A 21,489-nucleotide genomic window follows, 5' to 3' on the forward strand; every position below is an offset into this window, starting at 1 on the left:
TTGATGAATCAATGTCCGTGAGCCAATCACCGACAATATAGGCCTTGCCACTCTTCTTCTTCTTGTAGAACTCCCTCTTTTTGCCATCTCTCTTCTTGTATGGCTTGTTCTTCTTCTTTTCATCTTCATCACTTGAATCATCTTTCTTGCCCTTGTTCTTGAACTTGTCTTTCTTAGGCTTTGTGCATTGATGAGCTAGATGACCAAGTTCGCCACAATTGTAGCAATCCATCTCGGAGATTGGCTTTCTTCTTGAGCTAGTGAAGAACTTCTTCTTCTTGCCGTCGAACTTGATGCCACTCTTGTTTAGCCTTTTTAGCATCTTGGTGGTCTTCTTCACCATGAGGGCAAGGCTTTCTTCATCATCTTCATCACTTGAGCTCTCATACTCAAGTCTTGTTTTGCCCTTGTCTTGGCTAGCTTTGAATGCTAAGTCCTTCTCTTTCTTCTTTGTAGAGGATGAGCCATCTTGTGGTGTGATGTGCATGTACATCTCATGAGCATTGATCTTTCCCAAGATTTGTGTTGGTGTAGCGGCGGAAAGATCACCTTGATGTAGCACGGTCACAATGTGCCCATATTTGTCAATGGGGAGGACACTCAAGATTTTTCTCACAACGTCGGATGGTGACATTTGAGTGAGTCCAAGCCCATTGACTTCCTCTACAAGAACATTTAATCGAGAATACATCTCATTAGCACTTTCTTTGGGAAACATCTCAAAAGAATTTAGCTTTTTAATCACAAGATGATAGCGTTCCTCACGCTCACTCTTGGTTCCCTCATGGAGCGCACAAACGTCCGACCATAGTGCATGGGCGTCTTTGTGGTTCCTTACACGATTGAACACATCTTTGCAAAGGCCTCTAAAGATGGTGTTGCGAGCCTTTGCATTCCATTTTTCATAATTCACTTCATCGCCTTGAAGTTGTGCGGCATTCCTAGGTGCCGGGAACCCTTGAGAGGCGGCTCTAAGAATTCCAACATCTAGAGCTTCTAAGTAAGCCTCCATGCGAATTTTCCAATATGGAAAATCATCTCCCTCAAAGATAGGAGGAGGTCCATCCCCGTGAGACATCTTGCTCTAAGCGATTAAGCTTAAAAACGTGAGCACGAGGCTCTGATACCAATTGAAAGGATCAAGATGCCCAAGAGGGGGGGGTGAATTGGGCTAATTCTAAATTTTCTTGCAATAATCAAATCCTACGGATAGCCCAATTAACCCCTTGTGCCTAAAAAGTGTTTATATCAAACTAATGCACAACAACCTCTCAATCAACGTTCCAAACTTACTCTAGCAAGCAATTCTATGGATGTAAGACAAGTATTGAAATGCTCAAAGTAAATACTCAAAGTAAGTGCTCAACGTAAATAGAGAGAGAAAGGAACGCGGCGATGTTTTGCCGAGGTATCGGAGAGTCGCCACTCCCCACTAGTCCTCGTTGGAGCACCCGCGCAAGGGTGTAGCTCCCCCTTGATCCGCGCAAGGATCAAGTGCTCTCTACGGGTTGATTCTTCGACACTCCGTCGCGGCGAATCACCCAAAACCGCTCACAACTTGAGTTGGGTCACCCACAATCTCCGCCGGGTGAACACCAAACTCCCAATCACCACCAAGCCGTCTAGGTGATGGCGATCACCAAAAGTAACAAGCACGAACTCTCACTTGACCACGCGAAGCCTAATGAGAAGATGGATGCACACTTTGCTACTCTTGATTTGCTAGTGAGGCTACTCTCTTGGATTCTCAAATCACAAACACCTCACTAGGACCTTGCTCTTCTTGGCACTCACAAACGTGTTTCTCAGCTGTTGGAATGAGCAAAAGATACTCCACTCACGAGTGGACCTTCTATTTATAAGCCAGCCTGAAAAACGAACCGTTATGAGCTTCTGCGGGACGACCGGACGCTCCGATCGTGATGACCGGACGCTCCGGTCAGTTCAACCCGCGAACCAGTATTAAAGAGTCGACCGGACGCTGGCAGGGTCCGGTCTGCACTGACCGGACGCGTCCGGTCGCATAAAACCCTTACTGGAACCTTACTGGAGTCGACCGGACGCTGAACCCTCAGGGTCCGGTCAGCACTGACCGGACGCGTCCGGTCACTCTTTCCCAAGTCTGGACCCTTACTGGAGTCGACCGGACGCTGGTCCTCAGCGTCCGGTCACATGACCTTCTAGCGTCCGGTCACATCAGACTTGTTCACCTCAGTCAAATGAACTGACCGGACCCTGCGGCCAGCGTCCGGTCGCACCAGAGCCAGCGTCCGGTCAGTGTTTGACCCTCCATTCACTTCCAACTTCCGAATATATGTGAATGAATTATGCTCCAAAAGATCTTAGGCATTCATAGGAGCTACCTAGAGCTAGTTTAAACAAGTGTGCACCACACCTAACTCACTAGACTTAACTAGGTCAAGCTACCCGTTCATACCCCCTTCATAGTACGGCCAAAGGAAAAAAACAAAGTCCTAAACTACTCTAAGTGTCTCTCCAACTTCAATTGACACTTAGAACTAGTTATCCTTAACCTTGTCGTCCATCCTTTGAAAACCGAAACGATTTCCATCGAGGGGCATGACAACCTCAATTGCCCAATCGATCTCCATTACCATGACCTAACTTAATTGCCTCTGCAAAACACACGTTAGTCATAGTAATCTTGTATTGACATCAATCACCGAAATCCAACTAGGGGCCTAGATGCTTTCACGCAGGGCTGACCTTTCGCCGGCGCGGGAGAAGAAGGCCAAGCCGGGGCGCTGCTCGCCGGGCTCCGGCCAAAGGGGCACCGTGGCCAGGCCACTCGACGATGGCACGCTCACCCGCTGGGGAGCGCGCACGCCGGCGAGGGGGCCAGCGACGGCGCCATGGCTCTGCCCCTCCACCGTTTTTGCCCGCTCGGTCGCTGTGGCTGCGCTGAGAGGAGAGAAGAACGGCAAAAAAGAAAGCGAAGAGAGAGAAGCAGGCAGAAGCGAATGGGGCTAGGGTTTCCAGCCGACGCTGGCGAGTGGGTTTTTGACCCCACGAAGCCTGCGGGCGACCGTCAGATGTGATCCAACGGTGGAGCGCGACCGGGCCAGCGATGCGGCCCAGACGGGCACGCGTGGCCGAGCGACTTTGCCGGCCCAGGCCCAGGTTGCGGCCTGGGTGCGGCCGGGCGTCGCGCAAGGGAGCTGGGCCGGGCTGTTTTGCTGGCCAGGCCGAAAGAACAGTGACAATTCTCATTTTTCTTTTTTCCAGTAAATGTTTATTTCCTGGAAATTGATTAATGGCTTAAAGTAAATAGAAAAAGTAATTTTTCCCTATGGGTAAAATTAGAGAAAAAGAGAGTTTTTCCGCTGCTAAAGAAATAGTTGATTCTCCAGTTATTTTGAACCAACGTGATATTTAATTGGAGAAAAAGAGAGTTTTTTCGCTGCTAAAGAAATTGTTTATTCTCCAGTTATTTTAAACCAACGTGATATTTAATTGGAGAAAAAGAGACTTTGACATGATTATGATGTTGTTATTTTCTGACCAACGTTGTTAATAACAATATCGTAATTTTAAAGATTTATGTATTAATTCTATTTCTGCCCAACGGTGATGTAGAATTAGTGTGTAAGAACAATTGTGAATTTTAATGATTTTATACATTAACGGTGATGTAGAATTAGTGTATACGAACAGTTGTATGTTTTGATTTTGACCAACGTTGGAATCAAGGCATGCAAATGGTGTTATTTTTATGTTAAGAAAAGTTTTGACTTGGTTTTCATCTTGTCTAAGGTGTACTGGGTAGTCACCTCGCCGTGTTCCACAGAGCCTGTGGCACCGGTGAGGGAGACAAACGAGGATGATGCCGTTTGGGCAACTAAAGAGAGAGATTTTGAAATCCCGAAAGATGTCCTATGCCCTTGTGCATAAGAAGTGGGTCACTGCCAACAAGAAATGTTTGGCTGTGATAAAGAACACGATTGAGTCTGCAATTATGGGCTCAATCCCAGAGTATGACACGGTCAACGAGAACCTCGATAGAATAAAGAGTCAGTTCACTGACTCTTCAAAGACATTTGCTACCCAGCTGATAAAGCGGCTGGTGATAGAGCGTTACTCTGATAATGGTGGCATAAGAGAGCTCACAATGCATCGTCGAAATTATAGCACTATCGTTTAGGTCATATTTCGAGGGGGAGAATAGAAAGACTAGTTAAGAATAATATTCTTCCTCCATTAGAGCTCTCAGAATGCATAAAAGGAAAGTATGTAAAGAAAATTAAGAAAGATGCCAAACGAAGCGTAGGAATTTAACAGATTATTCACATAGACATCTGTTGTCAGTTTCCTATAAGGAGTGTGGATGGTTATGTTTCGTTCATAACATTCACAGATGATTACTCCCATTATGGCTACATTTATCCAATCAAAGAAAGAAAAGAAGCATTGGATAAATTTAAGATATTTAAGGAAAAAGTTGAAAATCAACACAATTTAAAGATTAAAATAGTCAGGTCCGACCGTGGGGGAGTACTACGGTCGGCATACCCCATATGGCCAAGTTTCTGGACCTTTTGTAAGGTTCTTACAGGAGAATGGCATAGTAGCCTAGTATTCTATACCGGGTGAACTCAGTAGAATGGAATAGCTGAAACACGGAATTGTACCCTGATGGATATGGTGTGCAGTATGATAAGTTACTCCACCTTACAGTTGAGCCTGTGGATGGAGGCGTTAAAAACCGCCATTCATATTCTCAATAAAGTACCAAGTAAGTCGGTGTCCAAAACACCGTATGAGTTATGGACAGGAAGAGTATCCTCACTAAACCACTTGAGTGTGTGGGGAAGCCTTGCTGAGGCTAAAGTATTTAACCCAAACATTGGGAAGTTAGATCCCAAAATAGTAAGTTTGTCATTTCATTGGCTACACAGAAAAGTCAAAAGGTCTTCGTTTTCTACTGTCCAAACAGACATTCAAAGTTTGTGGAAACGAGATACGCTGTCTTCCTAGAGGATGAATTGATGAGGGGGAGCATGGTAGCTCGAGAATTTGACCTTGAAGTGAAGCGGGTGTATGCCCCCACTCCAATCATTCATGAGCCAATTTTCTCACTACCTGCTATCGCTGCACTAATAATGCAAGATACTGTGGTGCCAGCACCTGTTGTTATTCTGCTTGTGGCAACAATGAATGACGATGAGAAACCTGTTCTTCAGGGTCCTATAGAACCAATTGCCACAAATGAGGGGGAGCAACAATAGCCTCTAATAGAAGATGTGCCAAATGTGGAGGCTCCTAGAAGGTCTCAGAAAGTTAGAAAATCAGCTATTCCTGCTGATTATGAAGTGTACAACATTGAGAAATTTCAAATGGAGGATGATCCCACATCATTTGAAGAAGCCAAGAGAAGTGCTCATTCATCAAAGTGGCTTGAGGCCATGGAAGATGAAATGAAATCAATGAATGCCAATAAAGTTTGGGATTTGGAGATAATTCCTAAAGGAGCCAAAACAGTAGACTGTAAATGAGTCTACAAAACAAAACTTGACTCTCAAGAGAATATAGAGAGATATAAAGCCTGACTTGTGGTAAAAGGCTTTACGCAAAGAGAAGGGATTGATTACAATGAGACCTATTCTCCAGTGTCATGTAAGGATTCCTTCAGAATCATAATGGCATTAGTGACACATTACGATTTAGAATTACATTAGATGGATGTAAAGACGACATTTCTCAACGGAGACTTGGAGGAAAATGTTTACATGGCACAACCGAAAGGTTTTGTCATGGAAGGAAAAGAACGAATGGGATGCCGCCTAAAGAAATCCATTTATGGATTAAAACAAGCTTCAAGACAGTGGTACTTGAAGTTTGATCAGATAATAAAGAATCTTGGGTTTAAAGAGAATGTAGAGGACAATTGTGTCTATACAAAGTTTAAGAATGGGAAGTTTATCTTTCTTGTCCTGTATGTGGATGATATCTTACTTGCTAGTAGTGATGTCAGTCTACTACTGGAGACAAAGATGTTTTGTCCTCAAAATTTGATATAAAAGATCTTGGTGAAGCTTCGTTTGTTCTAGGGATCGAAATTCACCGAGATAGAAGTAAAGGGGTATTAGGACTGTCACAAAAGGCATACATAGAAAAGATCTTAAAGAAATTCTGTATGCACAAATATAGTCCCTCACCTGCTCCTATAGTCAAGGGCGACAGATATGGGGATTTTAAATGCCCTAGGAACCAATATAAGATCGATCAAATGAAAGTGGTTCAATATGCTTCAGTTGTCGAAAGCTTGCAATATGCTCAAGTATGGATACACCCTGACTTGGCATTTGTTACCGGGTTTTACTTGGCAGAATCCAGAGCAATTCTAGAACAGAACACTGGAAATTAGTAAAGAAAGTCTTGCGTTATTTGCAAGGAACGAAAGGCCTCATGATGACATATAGAAGGTCTGATTCACTCCATATAGTGGGATGTTCAGATTCTGATTATGCGAAAGATGATAGAAAATCCACGTCTGAATATGTATTCACTCTCACAAAGGGGAGCTATTTCATGGAAAAGCTCAAAGCAAACCGTCACTGCATCGTCCACAATGTGTGACAGTTTGTAGCGTGTTATGAGGCAACGGGCAGGTGAACTGACTAAAGAAGTTCATACCTAGTTTGAAGGTGGTTGACGACATCTATAGACCACTTAAGTTATACTGCGATAATAATCTGGCAGTACAATATGCTCACAACATAAGTCAAGTGGTGCTACCAAACACATTGACATAGAGTATTATGTTGTGAAAGATAAAGTCTGGGATCAAGTCATAAGTCTTGAGCATATAAGTACAGAAAAGATGCTCACGGATCTGCTTACAAAAGGCTTACCCAACGTGTTCAGAGAACATTTAGCTAGCATGGGTTTAAGGGAAAGCCTAAAATTCCTAGACAAAAGAAGGCCCAAAGATAAGTATCTATTTCAGAACAGAGTAGTGTGTTGTAGCTGTTAAATCTATCGGCAATGGACCGTGACGATGAGACATGCTCTATGCGCTAATCTATAATGGAATGAACAAAAGTAAATGATATGAGATTGAAAGATAATAATGAGATCAAGGGGGAGAATGTTGGTTGATCTCTACCAATAGGCCCAACGGCCTATTGGGCCCTTGGATCTGCGCCTTGATCGGGGGCGCCCAACCCTAATACGGTTGGTGGGCCCCTGTCGCACAACACATATAAAAGGTAAGGTGGGGATCAAGGCTTGGACTACGAGGTTCAACGGAGCCGCCGTACCCATCGACAGAGTAAACCTAAACCGATCTAAAGCAGTGCTGCCAGCGACGGGATACCCCACCGCACCGCCGTCGCCCCTGCAGGGTCACCACCGTCGCCACTGGACATCTACGGCATCGCCACCACGACGCCTACAACGCCACAGTACCGGCGTCTACGTCGGAGCTGCCACGACACCGGTGGCCATGTACCAAAAGGGTGACCCATACGAAGGTACACCAACTGTTTTTCCCCATCTAGTAGAAGCTCTACCCCGATCTATGGTCTAGAGGTCCACTATGACTAGAACACACCAAACACATCGCCGTCGACCATCCCGTTCGCGCCGTCCACCGCTGCCATGGAGCATGGCTCCTGCTCCCGTTGCTCCTGGGCTGATGAGGTTGAGGAGGAAGAGGCTGCTCAGGGCGGTACTGCGTTCCTTGAGCTGCCCCGTCTCGCCACGGCGGCGCACGCCGAGCTGGTCCTACGCTCGAGCTCGCTAGATCCAGGCGCGACGCCCTACCTTGCCTCCCCTGGGGGGTCTGCTGGGAGGGTCCACTTATCCAACTTCAATGCCTCCCTCGACGACTCGAATGCGCCTCCCCCGTGTGCTACGTCGCCGCAGGCACTGCCGCCACCATCGGGGTGGGTTCATGGCGGACACGCGGAGGGCGAACATGCCTGCCGTTCCTCCACCCCTTCGGTCCATCGTCGTCCATCTACCAAGGATGTCGGTCGCGCCTGATGCGGAAGGCTTTCGGTTGGTGCAGAGCAGGAGGCGCTCGCCGCCCCGACGCATTCTGACTGCCCTGCTGCGGAGGGCCCAGGAACCACCTGCCTCGTCGAGGATGCGGGCGTGCACGCATCTATTGGAGCTCATCGTCGTCCCGCGGACCCCGGCGCTGCAGGCCGCGGAGGATGCCTTATCGCTGGCCTTGCTTGCATTAGTCATTGGCACAAGACCACTGGTCACACCCGCCATGGCACGGGAACACCTGGCTGGGTTCTTTGGCATCACGGACGATCGTGCCATGGTTTGCCGTACAAGGCCGGACGACTTCATCGTCCGCTTCACCCGTCAGGAGGATCTCGAGCTTGTGGTGAGCACCCCACATCCGGCTAGAGCTCCCTTCACCCTACGCTGGTGGAGGTGGAGCCGGCTGATCATGGGGTCGCCCGGTGCATTCAGATTTAGGGTGCTCGTCGGTCTTAAGGGTATTCCGTCACATGCAAGGTCCAAGGACACCGCCCAGACCATCCTCGGGTCCTCGTGCACCAATGTTGACATTGCCAACCTGGTGGCGCTCGTAGACCCGGACGACGAATGCGAGCTCTTCGTGGCGGCTTGGTGTGCGCATCCTGACCTCATCCCCGATGAGAAGATCATGGCCGTGCCGAAGCCGGAGGAGGAGCATGACGGCAGCTCACCACTATACTTGAGGCCGCACGAGATCATACACGACGAGGTGCCCGTGCTCCGGTATCTCGTGCGTCTACGGCTCATCGAGTTCCAAGACTAGCACACGCCGCCGCCGTCGTCGGACGATGGCATGGACTTTGGCGGCGAGGACAGTGACAACGGACTTTGGCGGCGAGGACAGTGACAACGGTGATAGCAACTTCAATGGCTATCACCCTGGTTTTGGCGGTGGTGGCGGCGGGGCTTGGCCCCGCATGACCTGGTTCGGTGGCGCCGGGGAGTCGCGGCTGGGACGTGGGTTCAGGCCGACGTTTCGAGCGCGGGAAACGAGGTCCTGGAATTTTTTTAAAATAATTATATTTTAATTATTAATTGCAAATATAGCATTTGAATAAAAAGAATCGTAAGAGCAGTAGTTTGGCGGCTGGATTGCCGATAGGTGACTTATTGGTAGTAGCGCCCACAGATAGGCTTGTCGGCCCTTCGACGGCCGACAGAACTTAACCTGCATACTATTCTGATTGGCTCCTCTGGCCTGGCCACGAGGAGCGCGGGGCAGACAAAGTGAGTCGTGGGCCGTGCGCTGGACGACGACTTCGACTTACTCGTGGGCCGCGCGCCACGACCACTTGCTGGGCCAGACGATGCACAAATCCTTGGCGTCGGCCCAGGACGTGGCATGGCCTCCGCTGAGGACTGGTGGCTGGGGGAGGCCGTCGACTTATGCCTCTCCAGCAAAGAGGACTGCGGCTCCGGTTCCTCTGGCCCACGACGAACAGGCTAGGTGCTTGCTCTCGACGCCGCGGGACCTCGCCCTCAACACCGGGAACGTCGACCGGTCGCCGACGTTGCTTCCCTCCTCTGGGACGTCCGAGGCGGAGGTTCACACAACGTCGATCGTGCCCCAGTCGGCCACGGAATTCGTCGACTCCCTCCGTCTGCCGCTCGAGGTGCCACTGATCAAGGCGCTGCCACACGCTCGTGTCGCAAGAAACACTGATGACGCAGTGACCGCCTCGCTGCCAAGTCCGCCTTCCGTGACCCACAGCCGGAGAGGCAGGCCAAGCGTGTCCTGGTGAACAAGTGGACGCGGAGGCCGGAAACCGTGGCTAGATGCACGCCGGACGCCACGATCGCCGCCAGGTTCCACGACACCTTCATGGAGCCCCTATCCTCTTCCAAGAGGGAAGCCATGCGTGAGCTCTTCCCCGTGCACGGTGGCCGCGTATCGCAGGCCTCGGCACGGCGGCTGTGAGCTCCGCACACAAGTCGCAATCTCGTATTCAACAAATGAGTGCTAATCACCTCCTAGTTTGGAACGCTCGTGGTCTTAACAGTCGGGCGCGTCGTAGCGTTGTTAGGGACATTGTCGTCCAGCAGCGGGCCTCTGTCGTCTGCCTGCAAGAGTCCAAGGTCGAGAACTTCTCTGTAACCATTGCGCGCTTGGCCGATTGGTGGCAGCAGACAAGAGCGGACGTCCCGGGGAGCCTCCGGCGAGTCTCCTGGATCCTATGGAAGGAGCGCAACAGGCGGACGTTCGACAACATCGCGAAGTCGCCGGCTCAGGTCTTCTCCTTGATCTGTGAGGAGGCCGACTCCTGGACCGTATCTGGGTACTGGAGCCTGGTCGCGCTGTTCGCCGCGGTGAACTAGGCCTCAGCCGGTTCTTGCTTCCTCTTCCCTTGTCGCAAAATTTGGTTTCTTAGTTAGTACGCCCTTTTAGCTCCACTGTTTGAGCCGATGATCTTTGTAAGTGTGTGCCTTTGCGGCGCCCTCGGCACCTCGCCGTTGTTCGTCGTAAGGCTGTCTGTGTACCAACTCTAACATCTCTTAATGAAGCACGTGCCAAGCACGCTTTCTAAAAAAAAAAAGTTGAGTTAGGCCTAAAGGCTTATTGTTGTGAGTTTTGATAGACCTAAGTCCGGTATGGGTTCATATGGGTATAGTGAGATAGGCTTAATCTGCTTTACACACTACAAATGGTATTAAAGCCATGATTAGAAAACCTAGAACATCTCAGCACATGGTGACACGAGAGCCTGCATGACGTCTCCAAGAGGTCATCACGTGGATTGTGTGTGATGTGAAGAGCTGGACCCAATACATGATAGGGAAAATTATTGAGAAAATTTCCAATTTATTTGATATCAGAAAAAGTACTGCTTCTTATTTGACACTCAAACTCAAATTCTTTCCTATGTCTCAAGTTTTTCTTTCCTATTTGATACTTCTATTAGTTTAGAGTTATAACGGTGTTAAGCCCTAGAGGAAAAGACCGTTTTACCCCTGTAGTTTTTCCCCAGTTACGTCATTCCCTGCAAGATATTGCTATCTTTTTGGTCATTTTTATTTCAAACTGTTATGTTTGTTATGTTTTCTTTTTTCTTTTGTAAAATAAAGGAACAAACATCATGTTATATAATTACTTATAATTATGTTGATTTTGATATCAATCATTTAGGTAAAATGAGATCTCCAACAACATCCAAATTCATAAGATGAACATGTAGCATGACAATAACATTTTTTTTTATAAAGTAGCATAGTTTACATAACTCGAAGATTTAGCATCTAGGTTCACAATGATACAGGTTAACATACACAAAAAAGAAATCTCATATTGGTTCACATCCATTACATGACAGATAGACATCTCTAACACATAACACACATTTAGACAATTCTCCCATACATGAATCACAAACTGAGTCTTCTTTTGCTCCTTGTGCTCAGTGCAGGACTACTAGGCTCTAGTCTTTTGCTCCTTGTGCCCATTGCAGGGCTATCAAGTTGCAACAAAAGATTTTTAAATATTTTTTTGTAGCCTTTTTATCTACTTCTTTCTTCTTCCTTTTGCCCTTGACCTTGACAACAACTTCTGGTTCATCTATGGACGTAGGAAACTCAATTGAAAGTGGTTCAGGCTGATCTGAACCACTTCTTGACATGTACATGTTCATGTATATCAAAAAATTATTTGATATGAAATACCATGCAAAACAAATTATATTTAGTATAGGCTACCTTTTTTATGCTCCAAAGTTAGACGCTTTCCCTTTTTCCTACTTGTAATAATCTCCAAGCTTACGCTATAAAAAAGAGAAGTTTGGTACTTAGAATTCAACATGGAGGTTTATTTTGGTAGGATATTTATTCAAGTTTTGATGATAACGACGCTAGCCTTATAATGATGATTGGGGCCCAGAACTCTAGGGTGCGTGGGTGGCACAACATGTTTTCGCTGACATCCTCCTTGATCAGGGTGTACGCATTCTCGTCGACCGTAGCGCTACACATAATGTCATCGACATCAACTTCGCCGGGCTCGTCGGAATGATGGAAAGACGCATCTCCACAACAATCTTGGTAGGCAACAAAACCGAAATCAACTGCAACAGTGCCGCCTACAATGTCCCTCTACAAATCAACACAGAATTATTTCACATTGATGCTCTACTGGTGGACATCGGCAATGACATAGATGTCATACTGGGCACACCATGGTTGGCTGACATCAGCACAAGAACTTGGAACTTCACGTCTCTAGAGATGCAATTCAGCAGGAACGGCTACACGGTCAAACTCTCGGGCATCCAGGATAGCCACCCGCACCAAACTGTACTCGCCTTACCTACACCTTCAACGATACAACCACATGATTCAACAATGGCCTCAAGGCATTGTAAATGAATTTTATGCAGGAGAATTTATATTCGGAGACATGCTACACTTCACAACAAATCTGCCAAAGTCGTACCACTACAACAATCTGCAACCGAAATGACGGGCTACATTCTCCCCAACACTAGCAACGTGATACACAACTACGAACAACCTCCTCGAACATTATGCTACTTCACCCAAGATGCCGGCATCAATCTTCAGGTTCTTATGGAAGCACATAGGGAACACAAAATGACAACAAATTCAGAGACACACAACTTCAACCTCCATGGCTACATCGGGGACTTCTGCTACTCCTTCAAATTCATCATCGACCAAACCCATGACAACAAAATTAGAGCTCCGATAATGCGTGGCCGCCTCAACATCTGCATCCAATCAACATGGCTAACTCAGCCACCACCAGCAAACAGCACTAACTCTTGGACAATGATTCGGCGTGAGGACGCACCGAGTGGAGATGGGGGGCTATGTCATGCACCCCATATGGATCCCTAATGATGGGCCTAGCTGTCCCAGCGAGGTCCAATGCTGGGCCATGGCTGGGCCATGGCTGGGCTAGGGTACTACCTGCGCGTGGCCAGGGGAGGGCGCCGCCAAGAGGGCAGGCTGCCACCACCGCGGAGAACCTAAGGCACAAGAAGATCTAGAGTAAATAGGGAAGTTAGGAAAACTAGGAAATAAATGGTTTTGCTTGTAAAAAAAGCAGTCGAGATCTATAAGGACTCTTTTCCATAGTTCCTTAGAGAATAAGTTTAGATTGATTGAGGATTATGTCCACTAGGGACTATAAATATAGGGGCATTGTAACCATTCGCGTTAAGCAAGGAATAAGCCACTCTTCCCTATCTCTCTCTCTCTATACTGCCGCTTCTCCCTCTTCCCCTACGCTCGCGCCCCCTGCCCTAGCCGCACCACCGCCCCTAGCCCACCGTCACCGCCGCTGCCACAGGGCCCCACGCCACCGCTCCCTAACCGGCCTCCCTGAGCAAGGCCCTGACAAGAGTTTTGCTTGGATTAAAACGGTGTCCTCAAAAGGGGCCTCCAATTGGTAACCGTAATATAGTGTGTTTTATGATAATGGAAAAATACATCTAGCTTCACAATTCACCTGCTTAGTGTTGTTTTGTCTTAATCAGATATGGGATATGCAGACAAAGGACCATCTTCAGACTCTTGGCATGTTCATGCGGAGCAAGCTACTAAAAAATGACGCAGAAAATGATCTATTTGGAAGCATATTTCTTGCATAGTTTTAGTTCTTTTCTAATTTTTGTGCACTTATATGCTCAACCTTTTTAAAAGAATCATCCAGAGGGTTTTTATATGCGTTGCATTGTAGTTCTAAAATTCAAATGAAGTATGTATATGTGTCTTAAGAGTTAGGACCAACCTTAGTAATTAAGCAACTGAATTTAACTCTTTCCTTTTGAGAGCACATGATTGGATGTGCTTTTAGCCACATCCACACATATATCAAGGGCACACGGGCAGAGGTGGAGTTTGCATGGAAAGAGGTTTAATTCATTTGGATAGAAGAGTTACGATATATAGAATTAGATTCTGACACATGGACTCGTTTGCAAGATTGATGAGTAAAAGAGTATACTCCCTCAGTCCAAAAATGATAAAATGGATATTTGGACCATGTAGAAGTCATCCAAAGCATATTTTTGCCCTCAGTTTTGCTTACAATATGTTGTTAATTACTATACAACCAATATATAAACTTAGAGTAAATTTGAAAGAAATACATTGGTGCAAGTTTTATGCCCTACACTTGCATATAACTTGACAAATTGTTGATTAGAGTTTGTAAAAGTTGACTTTTTCCTTGCCAATATATATGCATCATTCCTAGAAGGTGGGAAAGCAAAGGAATTTGACTAGATTAATCTCCCTAAGGTGGCACATTGGTAAATAACTAGGTGAAAGGTCCTAATGGCTAGAGGGGGGTGAATAGCCTAATAAAAATTTCTACAACAACACTTAACAAAAGGGTTAGACAATTATGAGGCGAAGCAAGTGTTGCGCTAGCCTACTCAAAATGCAAGTCCCCTACCACAATTCTAGTTTAGGTAGAATCTATTTACACAATAGCTATGACACTACTCTATGTTAGTGTGCTCTCAAAGACTAATTAAAAAGCCACACCAACCAAGCAAGCAAGCTCTCACAACTAACTACACTAAAGAGCTTGACAACTAGTTTGCGGTAATGTAAAGGGAGTGATCAAGAAAGTTATACCGCCGTGTAGATGAAGGAACCAATCAATCACAAGGATGAATAACAATGAAGACCAATCACCTCGGAATCAATGATGAACACAATGATTTTTACCGAGGTTCACTTGCTTGCCAGCAAGCTAGTCCTCGTTGTGGCGATTCACTCATTTGGAGGTTCACGCGCTAATTGGCTTCACACGCCAAACCCTCAATAGGGTGCCGCATAACCAACACAAGATGAGGATCACACAAGCCACGAGCAATCCACTAGAGTACCTTTTGGCGCTCCGCCGGGGAAAGGTCAAGAACCCCTCACAATCACCACGATCGGAGCCGGAGACAATCACCACTCTCCGCTCGACGATCCTCGCTGCTCCAAGCCGTCTAGGTGGCGGCAACCACCAAGAGTAACAAGCGAATTTTGCAGCGAAACACGAACACCAAGTGCCTCTAGATGCAAACACTCAAGCAATGCACTTGGATTCACTACCAATCTCACAAAGATGATGAATCAATGATGGAGATGAGTGGGAGGGCTTTGGCTAAGCTCACAAGGTTGCTATGTTAATGAAAATGGCAAAGAGAGTGAGCTTGAGCCGGCCATGGGGCTTAAATAGAAGCCCCCATGAAATAGAGCCGTTGTACCCCTTCACTGGGCACAACGCGGGGTGACCAGACGCTCCGATCCTATCGACCGGACGCTAGCCCTCAGCGTCCGATCACGTGATTCACGCCACGTGTCCCCTGCTTCAAATACCGTTCGTCAGATTTCAACAGTCGTCTGCTGACCGGACGCGTTAGTTAGAAAGTGACCGGACGCGTCAGTCAGCGTCCGGTCGTTTCCAGTAAGGTTCCAAACGCGATTTTTTCCGACCGGACGCGTCTGGTCATGCTTGACCGGACATAGCCAGCGTCCGGTCACACAACGTCTCCTCTGTACGCCCTACGTCAGCGTATGTCAGCACTGACCGGACGCACCCCGCCAGCGTCCGGTCGCTGAGCGACCCAGCGTCTGGTCATGAGATCGAAATGCACGCCCTCTGCTGCCACTGATCGGACGCGCCGGTCTAACCGAGACCAGCGTCCGGTCACTTACAGTGACCTCCGTCTTTTCTGTCTAGTGCACCGGTGGCACCGACAGACTGTCCGCACTCAACGGACGGACACTCCGCCGGTGGAGTTTCTTACCCTTGCACCTAAACTTCACTACCCTTGATCAAATATGCCAACCACCAAGTATATCACCTTGTGCACATGTGTTAGCATTCCACTAGATCCTAAATGCATATGCAATGAGTTAGAGCATCTAGTGGCACTTTGATAACCGCATTCCGATACGAGTTTCACCCCTCTTAATAGTACGGCTATCGATCCTAAATGTGATCACACTCACTAAGTGGCTTGATCACCAAAACAAAATAGCTCCTACAAATTATACCTTTGCCTTGAGCCTTTTGTTTTTCTCTTTCTTCTTTTCAAGTCGAAGCACTTGATCATCGCCATGCCATCATCATCATCATGCTATGATCTTCATTTGCTTCACCACTTGGAGTGTGCTACCTATCTCATGATCACTTGATAAACTAGGTTAGCACTTAGCGTTTTATCAATTCACCAAAACCAAACTAGAGCTTTCACTAGGGTGCCATGAAATCATGTGGACGACATGGTTGGTGAGCAAAGCACTAATTAACATAATTAACTTGCGAATTGAATGTACTAATTTACATAACTAACTAGCTAAATGGGGTACTGTTAGGCCCGTCTCAGTGGGGATTTTATGTCCCAACTTCCAAGACTACCATGTATTGGAAACATGTAAACAACTTTTATCCTCATAAAACTCATTTCATCCTATGAAACTTTTATCATCTCTTTCTTCATTTATACTATGATATGTCAACTTATTTAATACCTATGAAACTGCACTAAGACTGGCCTTAGGGCACTATGATGTTGGGATGTGCCAGTCCCCCTCCACCACAGGGTAAGGCTTACAAGCTCAGAATGAAAAAGGAATACCCGAGATAGAAAAAGGAAGAAGAGAAAGACACAAAGTGGGTTGAGCACTTTGCTCCCACGCAACACTATGCAACTGCCATGAATGCAACAAATTAAACTTACACCCTATGTTACTTCATTTAATTTACAAAGAACTATTTGTTTTGAAATGTTTTTCAAACAATTTGTACACTCCAGCTAAGGTTAAAACTAGAGTGTTACCTGGGAGCCCCATCGATCATGCCTAAAACTTCTAAACTCCTGAAGCTGAGTAAGAAGATTCGACAAAGACCCATCTGGACTCGCGATTTTATTCTACATTTGGATTCCAAAGACTAGCACACGTAATTGGTATTGGGCTGCTTTTTTGGTCCACCTTATTTGTTGTACTTATCATTTTTCCTTGCTTGTTTTTTCAGTTAGGGTCAAGGACCGTGACAGAGGCAATAGTAGCGATAGCGAGAAGAAGAGTGGCCATGGTAGTGAGATCCCAGCCCCGGTGCAGATAAAAAAAGCAAGTGCCAAAAACAACAACAAGAAAGACTCTGGCACCAAGGAGAACCATGGTGGCACAGACGACCACGCCAACAGTGCCACCGGGCACCGCAACGGCTGGGTTATACTACCAGGCAGGCGGCGTTCCCACCTACATGTACAACAGCATCTTCAGGGACGAGAACGTGAACTTCTTCAGCGACGAGAACCCCAATAGCTGTTCTGTGATGTGAGGCAACATTAGACGTGGTATTGGATTTAGACTTTAGAGTATCCAAAGTCCAATTATATTTTTTCCCTTCTTGGACTCTTTTGGAATGGATTAATTTGGACTATATATGGATGCATATGGAAATTGAACCCGAACATTGGATTGTACGTACACGTACCGTACGTGAGGCTAAAGTTTGGATTATCCAATATCCATTGGTCTGACTCGTTCTATTAGCAATAGCAAAATTAACAAAGCAAAGCGAATGAGGGACGTGGACTTGTGGAGGGAGGATGTGTTGTAAACTGACGTTGGATCTGCTCTCGCTCTCAATAGCAATGCAAACATAGAAACGAATACAAGAAAACAATTGTGTGACTATTCTTTATTGCATTATGGATATTGATTATTACAATCAAGGATTTCCCACATATATAGTCTGAATATATCCTAGAGTTTGGTAAACCTACGCCCACATGACAAACAGGCTAGGATTATATGATTCCTTCTTTTTCTCTTTCTATATTCCAAGTCTGTATGTTTCACAACAGGATGCTTCGATGGAGCGGTAATGATCGTGACAGAACCTGACGATGGAGAGAGAGAGAGGGAGGGAGGTGCGTGCAGCCAGGTAGCCAGGCGCCTGCTCAATGAGAGAGAGAGGGAGGGAGGTGCGTGCAGCCAGGTAGCCAGGCGCCTGCTCAACACGAGAAGAACTCTAATCGACATAAAGGTGTGATTAATTGGTTCGATTTGGACTTTTTTAGAGGTTGGATTGGATTTGATGACATGGGGTTCTATATGAGTTTGGATTGGCATAGATTTTGTTGAGTTGGATTTGAAGTGTGTATTCTTGTATTTTGGATTCAGATGTTAATCTACTTCCACCTCTAGGCGAGATCAATGCCGCTGCAGCTGCTAGCCCATTTCAAAATAGTAACAAAGGGGTGGAGGGGCAGTACGCAAACTTTCCTTTTTTCACTGTAAACAAAAAATTTGTGCATTTGTGTTTCATTTCGTTTAGGAGAATGGAAGATTTGTTGTAACAGTTTTTAGTAATCTAAATAAATTGAACCGATCAACACACAGCCCAAGACGGTTCCCAAAAAACACACGCACACAGCATGGGCCAAACAAGCTGCGGTGTTCCTGTTCTGCCATGTTGCGCATGGCCCAATGGTCTTCTCAAGTTCTATTCGTGGGCAGATTTTTTAAGTATGAAAAGAAGGTTCACTTTCTTGCTCATGTAATTTTCTTTTTTCTATAATTTTTCCATGTACTTGTTCTTATTTTTCTTAATATATAATAGGTCTGTGTCTGTAGGTTGCAACACAACAACAATGATATTCAGAGACAATTTATCTAAGCAATGATATCAAATAATCAGCTCAATCATATTACATCACCTTACATCCACTCAATCATATTAAACCATCGTACATGCGTGATGTTTGTATATTCATTCAACATCATACACCATAAATATTTCTATCGTGGTTGCTAACATAGAACCATCACATCAGAAAAATGTTGATCTAAGCAAAAAAATTTGAAGCATCTATAGGAACTTAGGTCGTTGAGATAATTATTACGAAACCAATATGAGTTCTACGTGATGTGGATGGGACAATGCACAAGTGCACCGTACGGTGATGACACATCGGAAGGAGCACCCTGTTCGCTTGATCGTTTCTGTGGCTTATAAGCCAGCTGATGCTATTTTGTTGTGAGAGAAAAACATTGTATCATGGCTGATAAGCATGGCTGATACGATCAAGCAAACAGGGTGGAGATTGACTGATGTGTATGCTTTTGATTTTAGATACACTTGTCAATTCAACAATGCACACTACTATTTTGGGTAACACTTGCGTGCATTTCAATACTTTTTTCTTCAATGACACCGCCAAGACCTTGGCACCCAGGAGCTGCTAGAGTCCGAGATTATAGGACTGCAAGAGCAAGTAGCCAGCTTTATCATGGGTGAGGTGGTCGCAAATATTGTTCTAATTCAAAGTGAGTTAATTTAAATTGTTATATATATTAATTTTATTGAATCATGTGATATATCGATTCAAACTCATTGTAACTCAAGTATAATCTTGATGGCAGTGAGATATATGTGATGCATTATTAATATCAAATGTAAAATATCAGATAGTAACCTTTGTATATATAAATTAGGAAATAAAGGTCACTACATGTTGAAGCGACTAACCCGGCGATGAGTACCATCCTATCACTTCCGGGTAGAGGATAGACTCGACAGTGACCCTCATCTTATCATTGCTGGGTCTAGCCTTGCGTGACAGTGATATATTACTTTCACTGCCGAGGCCGATTCTAGCAGTGATGCTACCGTTTGAACCTGACAATGATCCATAGATCAGAAAAAAATTCGTTTTTTAAGGCATACCTCAAAATTAGATAGCATTATTCTGCAAAGAGAATCAGTGTAGAAGATGTAACCACCTTGTTGAAATCAAAGCTCGTGGAGAAAGGGTCCGAGCCTCAGTAGCGCCTCAGTTCCTGTGACTCCCTGTGAGAGCGAATTTTCTAGAATTTAACGGCGTTATGCTTTTAGTGTGTCACACCCAAATTTAAAGACAAATCTGGATATAATCCATATGTGTGCCCAGGAGTCAATTACAAACATACAAAGACAAATTAAACGAGAATACCAAGCACAGTGCTTTATTACATCACGAATATTTAATCCATTACATAAATATATCAAAGTCTAGCAAGCAGAAATAAATAAAGATAACTCCATGGCACCTCTGTAGCCACAGGGACGGTCGACTGGTTGATCGCAAGACTAATAATCCTCAGGAAAGTCCTCATAATCATTGCCATCTGTTACCCATCCGAGATTTTTATCCAAATAATGAAAAATAGACAAGCATAAGTACATCTCGTACTTAACAAGAATAACATGGGTTATGAAGCTTAAAAGGCCGACACTGGTTGTAGCTAGCATTTTTATTAAGTCACAAATTTTAACCCTAGATTAACATATAGTTGTGCTTAAGCCCCAGTTATACCACAACTGGAACGAGGTTCTTTGCCGAGGGCCGGACACGCTCGGCAAAGAGGCCTTTGCCCTTGGCAAAGGCTTTGCCGAGAGTTGCTCTCGGCAAAGGCCGGTCGGCACAGTATCTCATGGCAAAGGCTACTTTGCCGAGAGCCGCATCTCGGGCTCTCGGCAAAGGATTTGCCGAGGGTTAGCCGGCCGTCGGCAAAAATTTTCGCCGTGTCGGCGAGAGGTCACGGTAAAGTTGATCTTTGCCGAGAGCCTTAGCAAGCTCTCGGCAAAGAATTTCTGAATTTTTTTTCCAAAAAACTTTGCCGAGCGTCTGTCAGAATAGCTCTCGGCAAAGAATATTGACAATTTTTTTAGACATTTTTTGCCGAGAGCTATGGCTCAGCTCTCGGCAAAGGCTTCCTCTTTGCCGAGGGCTATGGTCATGTGCTCAGCAAAGCTGGGATTCTGTGTGTTCCAGAATTCCCAACTTTGCCGAGGGCATGACCATAGCCCTCGGCAAAGCCACAGCCAGTTTTAATTTTTTTTTGTTTTTTGCATTTCCAGTCAACAAATAAACATATATATGACGTATATATGACATCCACATCACAATAAGCACATCCACATATCAATAACCACATCCACATCACATAATTCACATCCACATCACATAGAAGTCTCGAAGTTCGAAGTCACAAACAAATCTCGACACATAGACAACCACAAGTGTAAAGTTCGACAAGCAACATAAACAAGAGGCATAGGAGGCGCCAAACTGGTCACGGCGACGGTCTGGGCCGAGAAGGCGCCGCGTGCAATCCTGGGGAGTTGACGAGGAGAAGGTTAGGGTCGTTCGACGCCGCCGACTGACGCTACACAAACAAAGAAGATGCAGAACGTGTTAGACAACATAAATAGATAACCAACCACTACATGTACTTTTTACCACCACGACCACACCACCACCACCACCACCAACCACGCGACACCACCACCACGACCACACCACCACCACCACGCCACCACCACACTACTACTACCACCACCAACAAGCACACCACCACGCCACCACCACCACCACCACCACCACGCCACCACCACAACCACACCACTACTACCACCAACAACAACCACACCACCACGCCATCACCTCCACCAACCACGCA

General features: G+C 45.9%; 1 protein-coding gene across 1 annotated transcript; it reads left to right on the plus strand.

Annotated features, from left to right (window-relative positions):
- Nucleotides 1-7,620: 7,620 nt before the first annotated feature.
- Nucleotides 7,621-8,782, plus strand: LOC136484145 (uncharacterized). The gene is made up of 2 exons (XM_066481338.1): nt 7,621-7,887; nt 8,033-8,782. Exons 1-2 carry the CDS (start codon nt 7,621-7,623, stop codon nt 8,780-8,782), a joined length of 1,017 nt encoding a protein of 338 aa, XP_066337435.1.
- Nucleotides 8,783-21,489: the final 12,707 nt, after the last annotated feature.

This window comes from Miscanthus floridulus, chromosome 9, assembly GCF_019320115.1.
Source record: "Miscanthus floridulus cultivar M001 chromosome 9, ASM1932011v1, whole genome shotgun sequence".
NCBI classification, from domain to species: Eukaryota; Viridiplantae; Streptophyta; class Magnoliopsida; order Poales; family Poaceae; genus Miscanthus; species Miscanthus floridulus.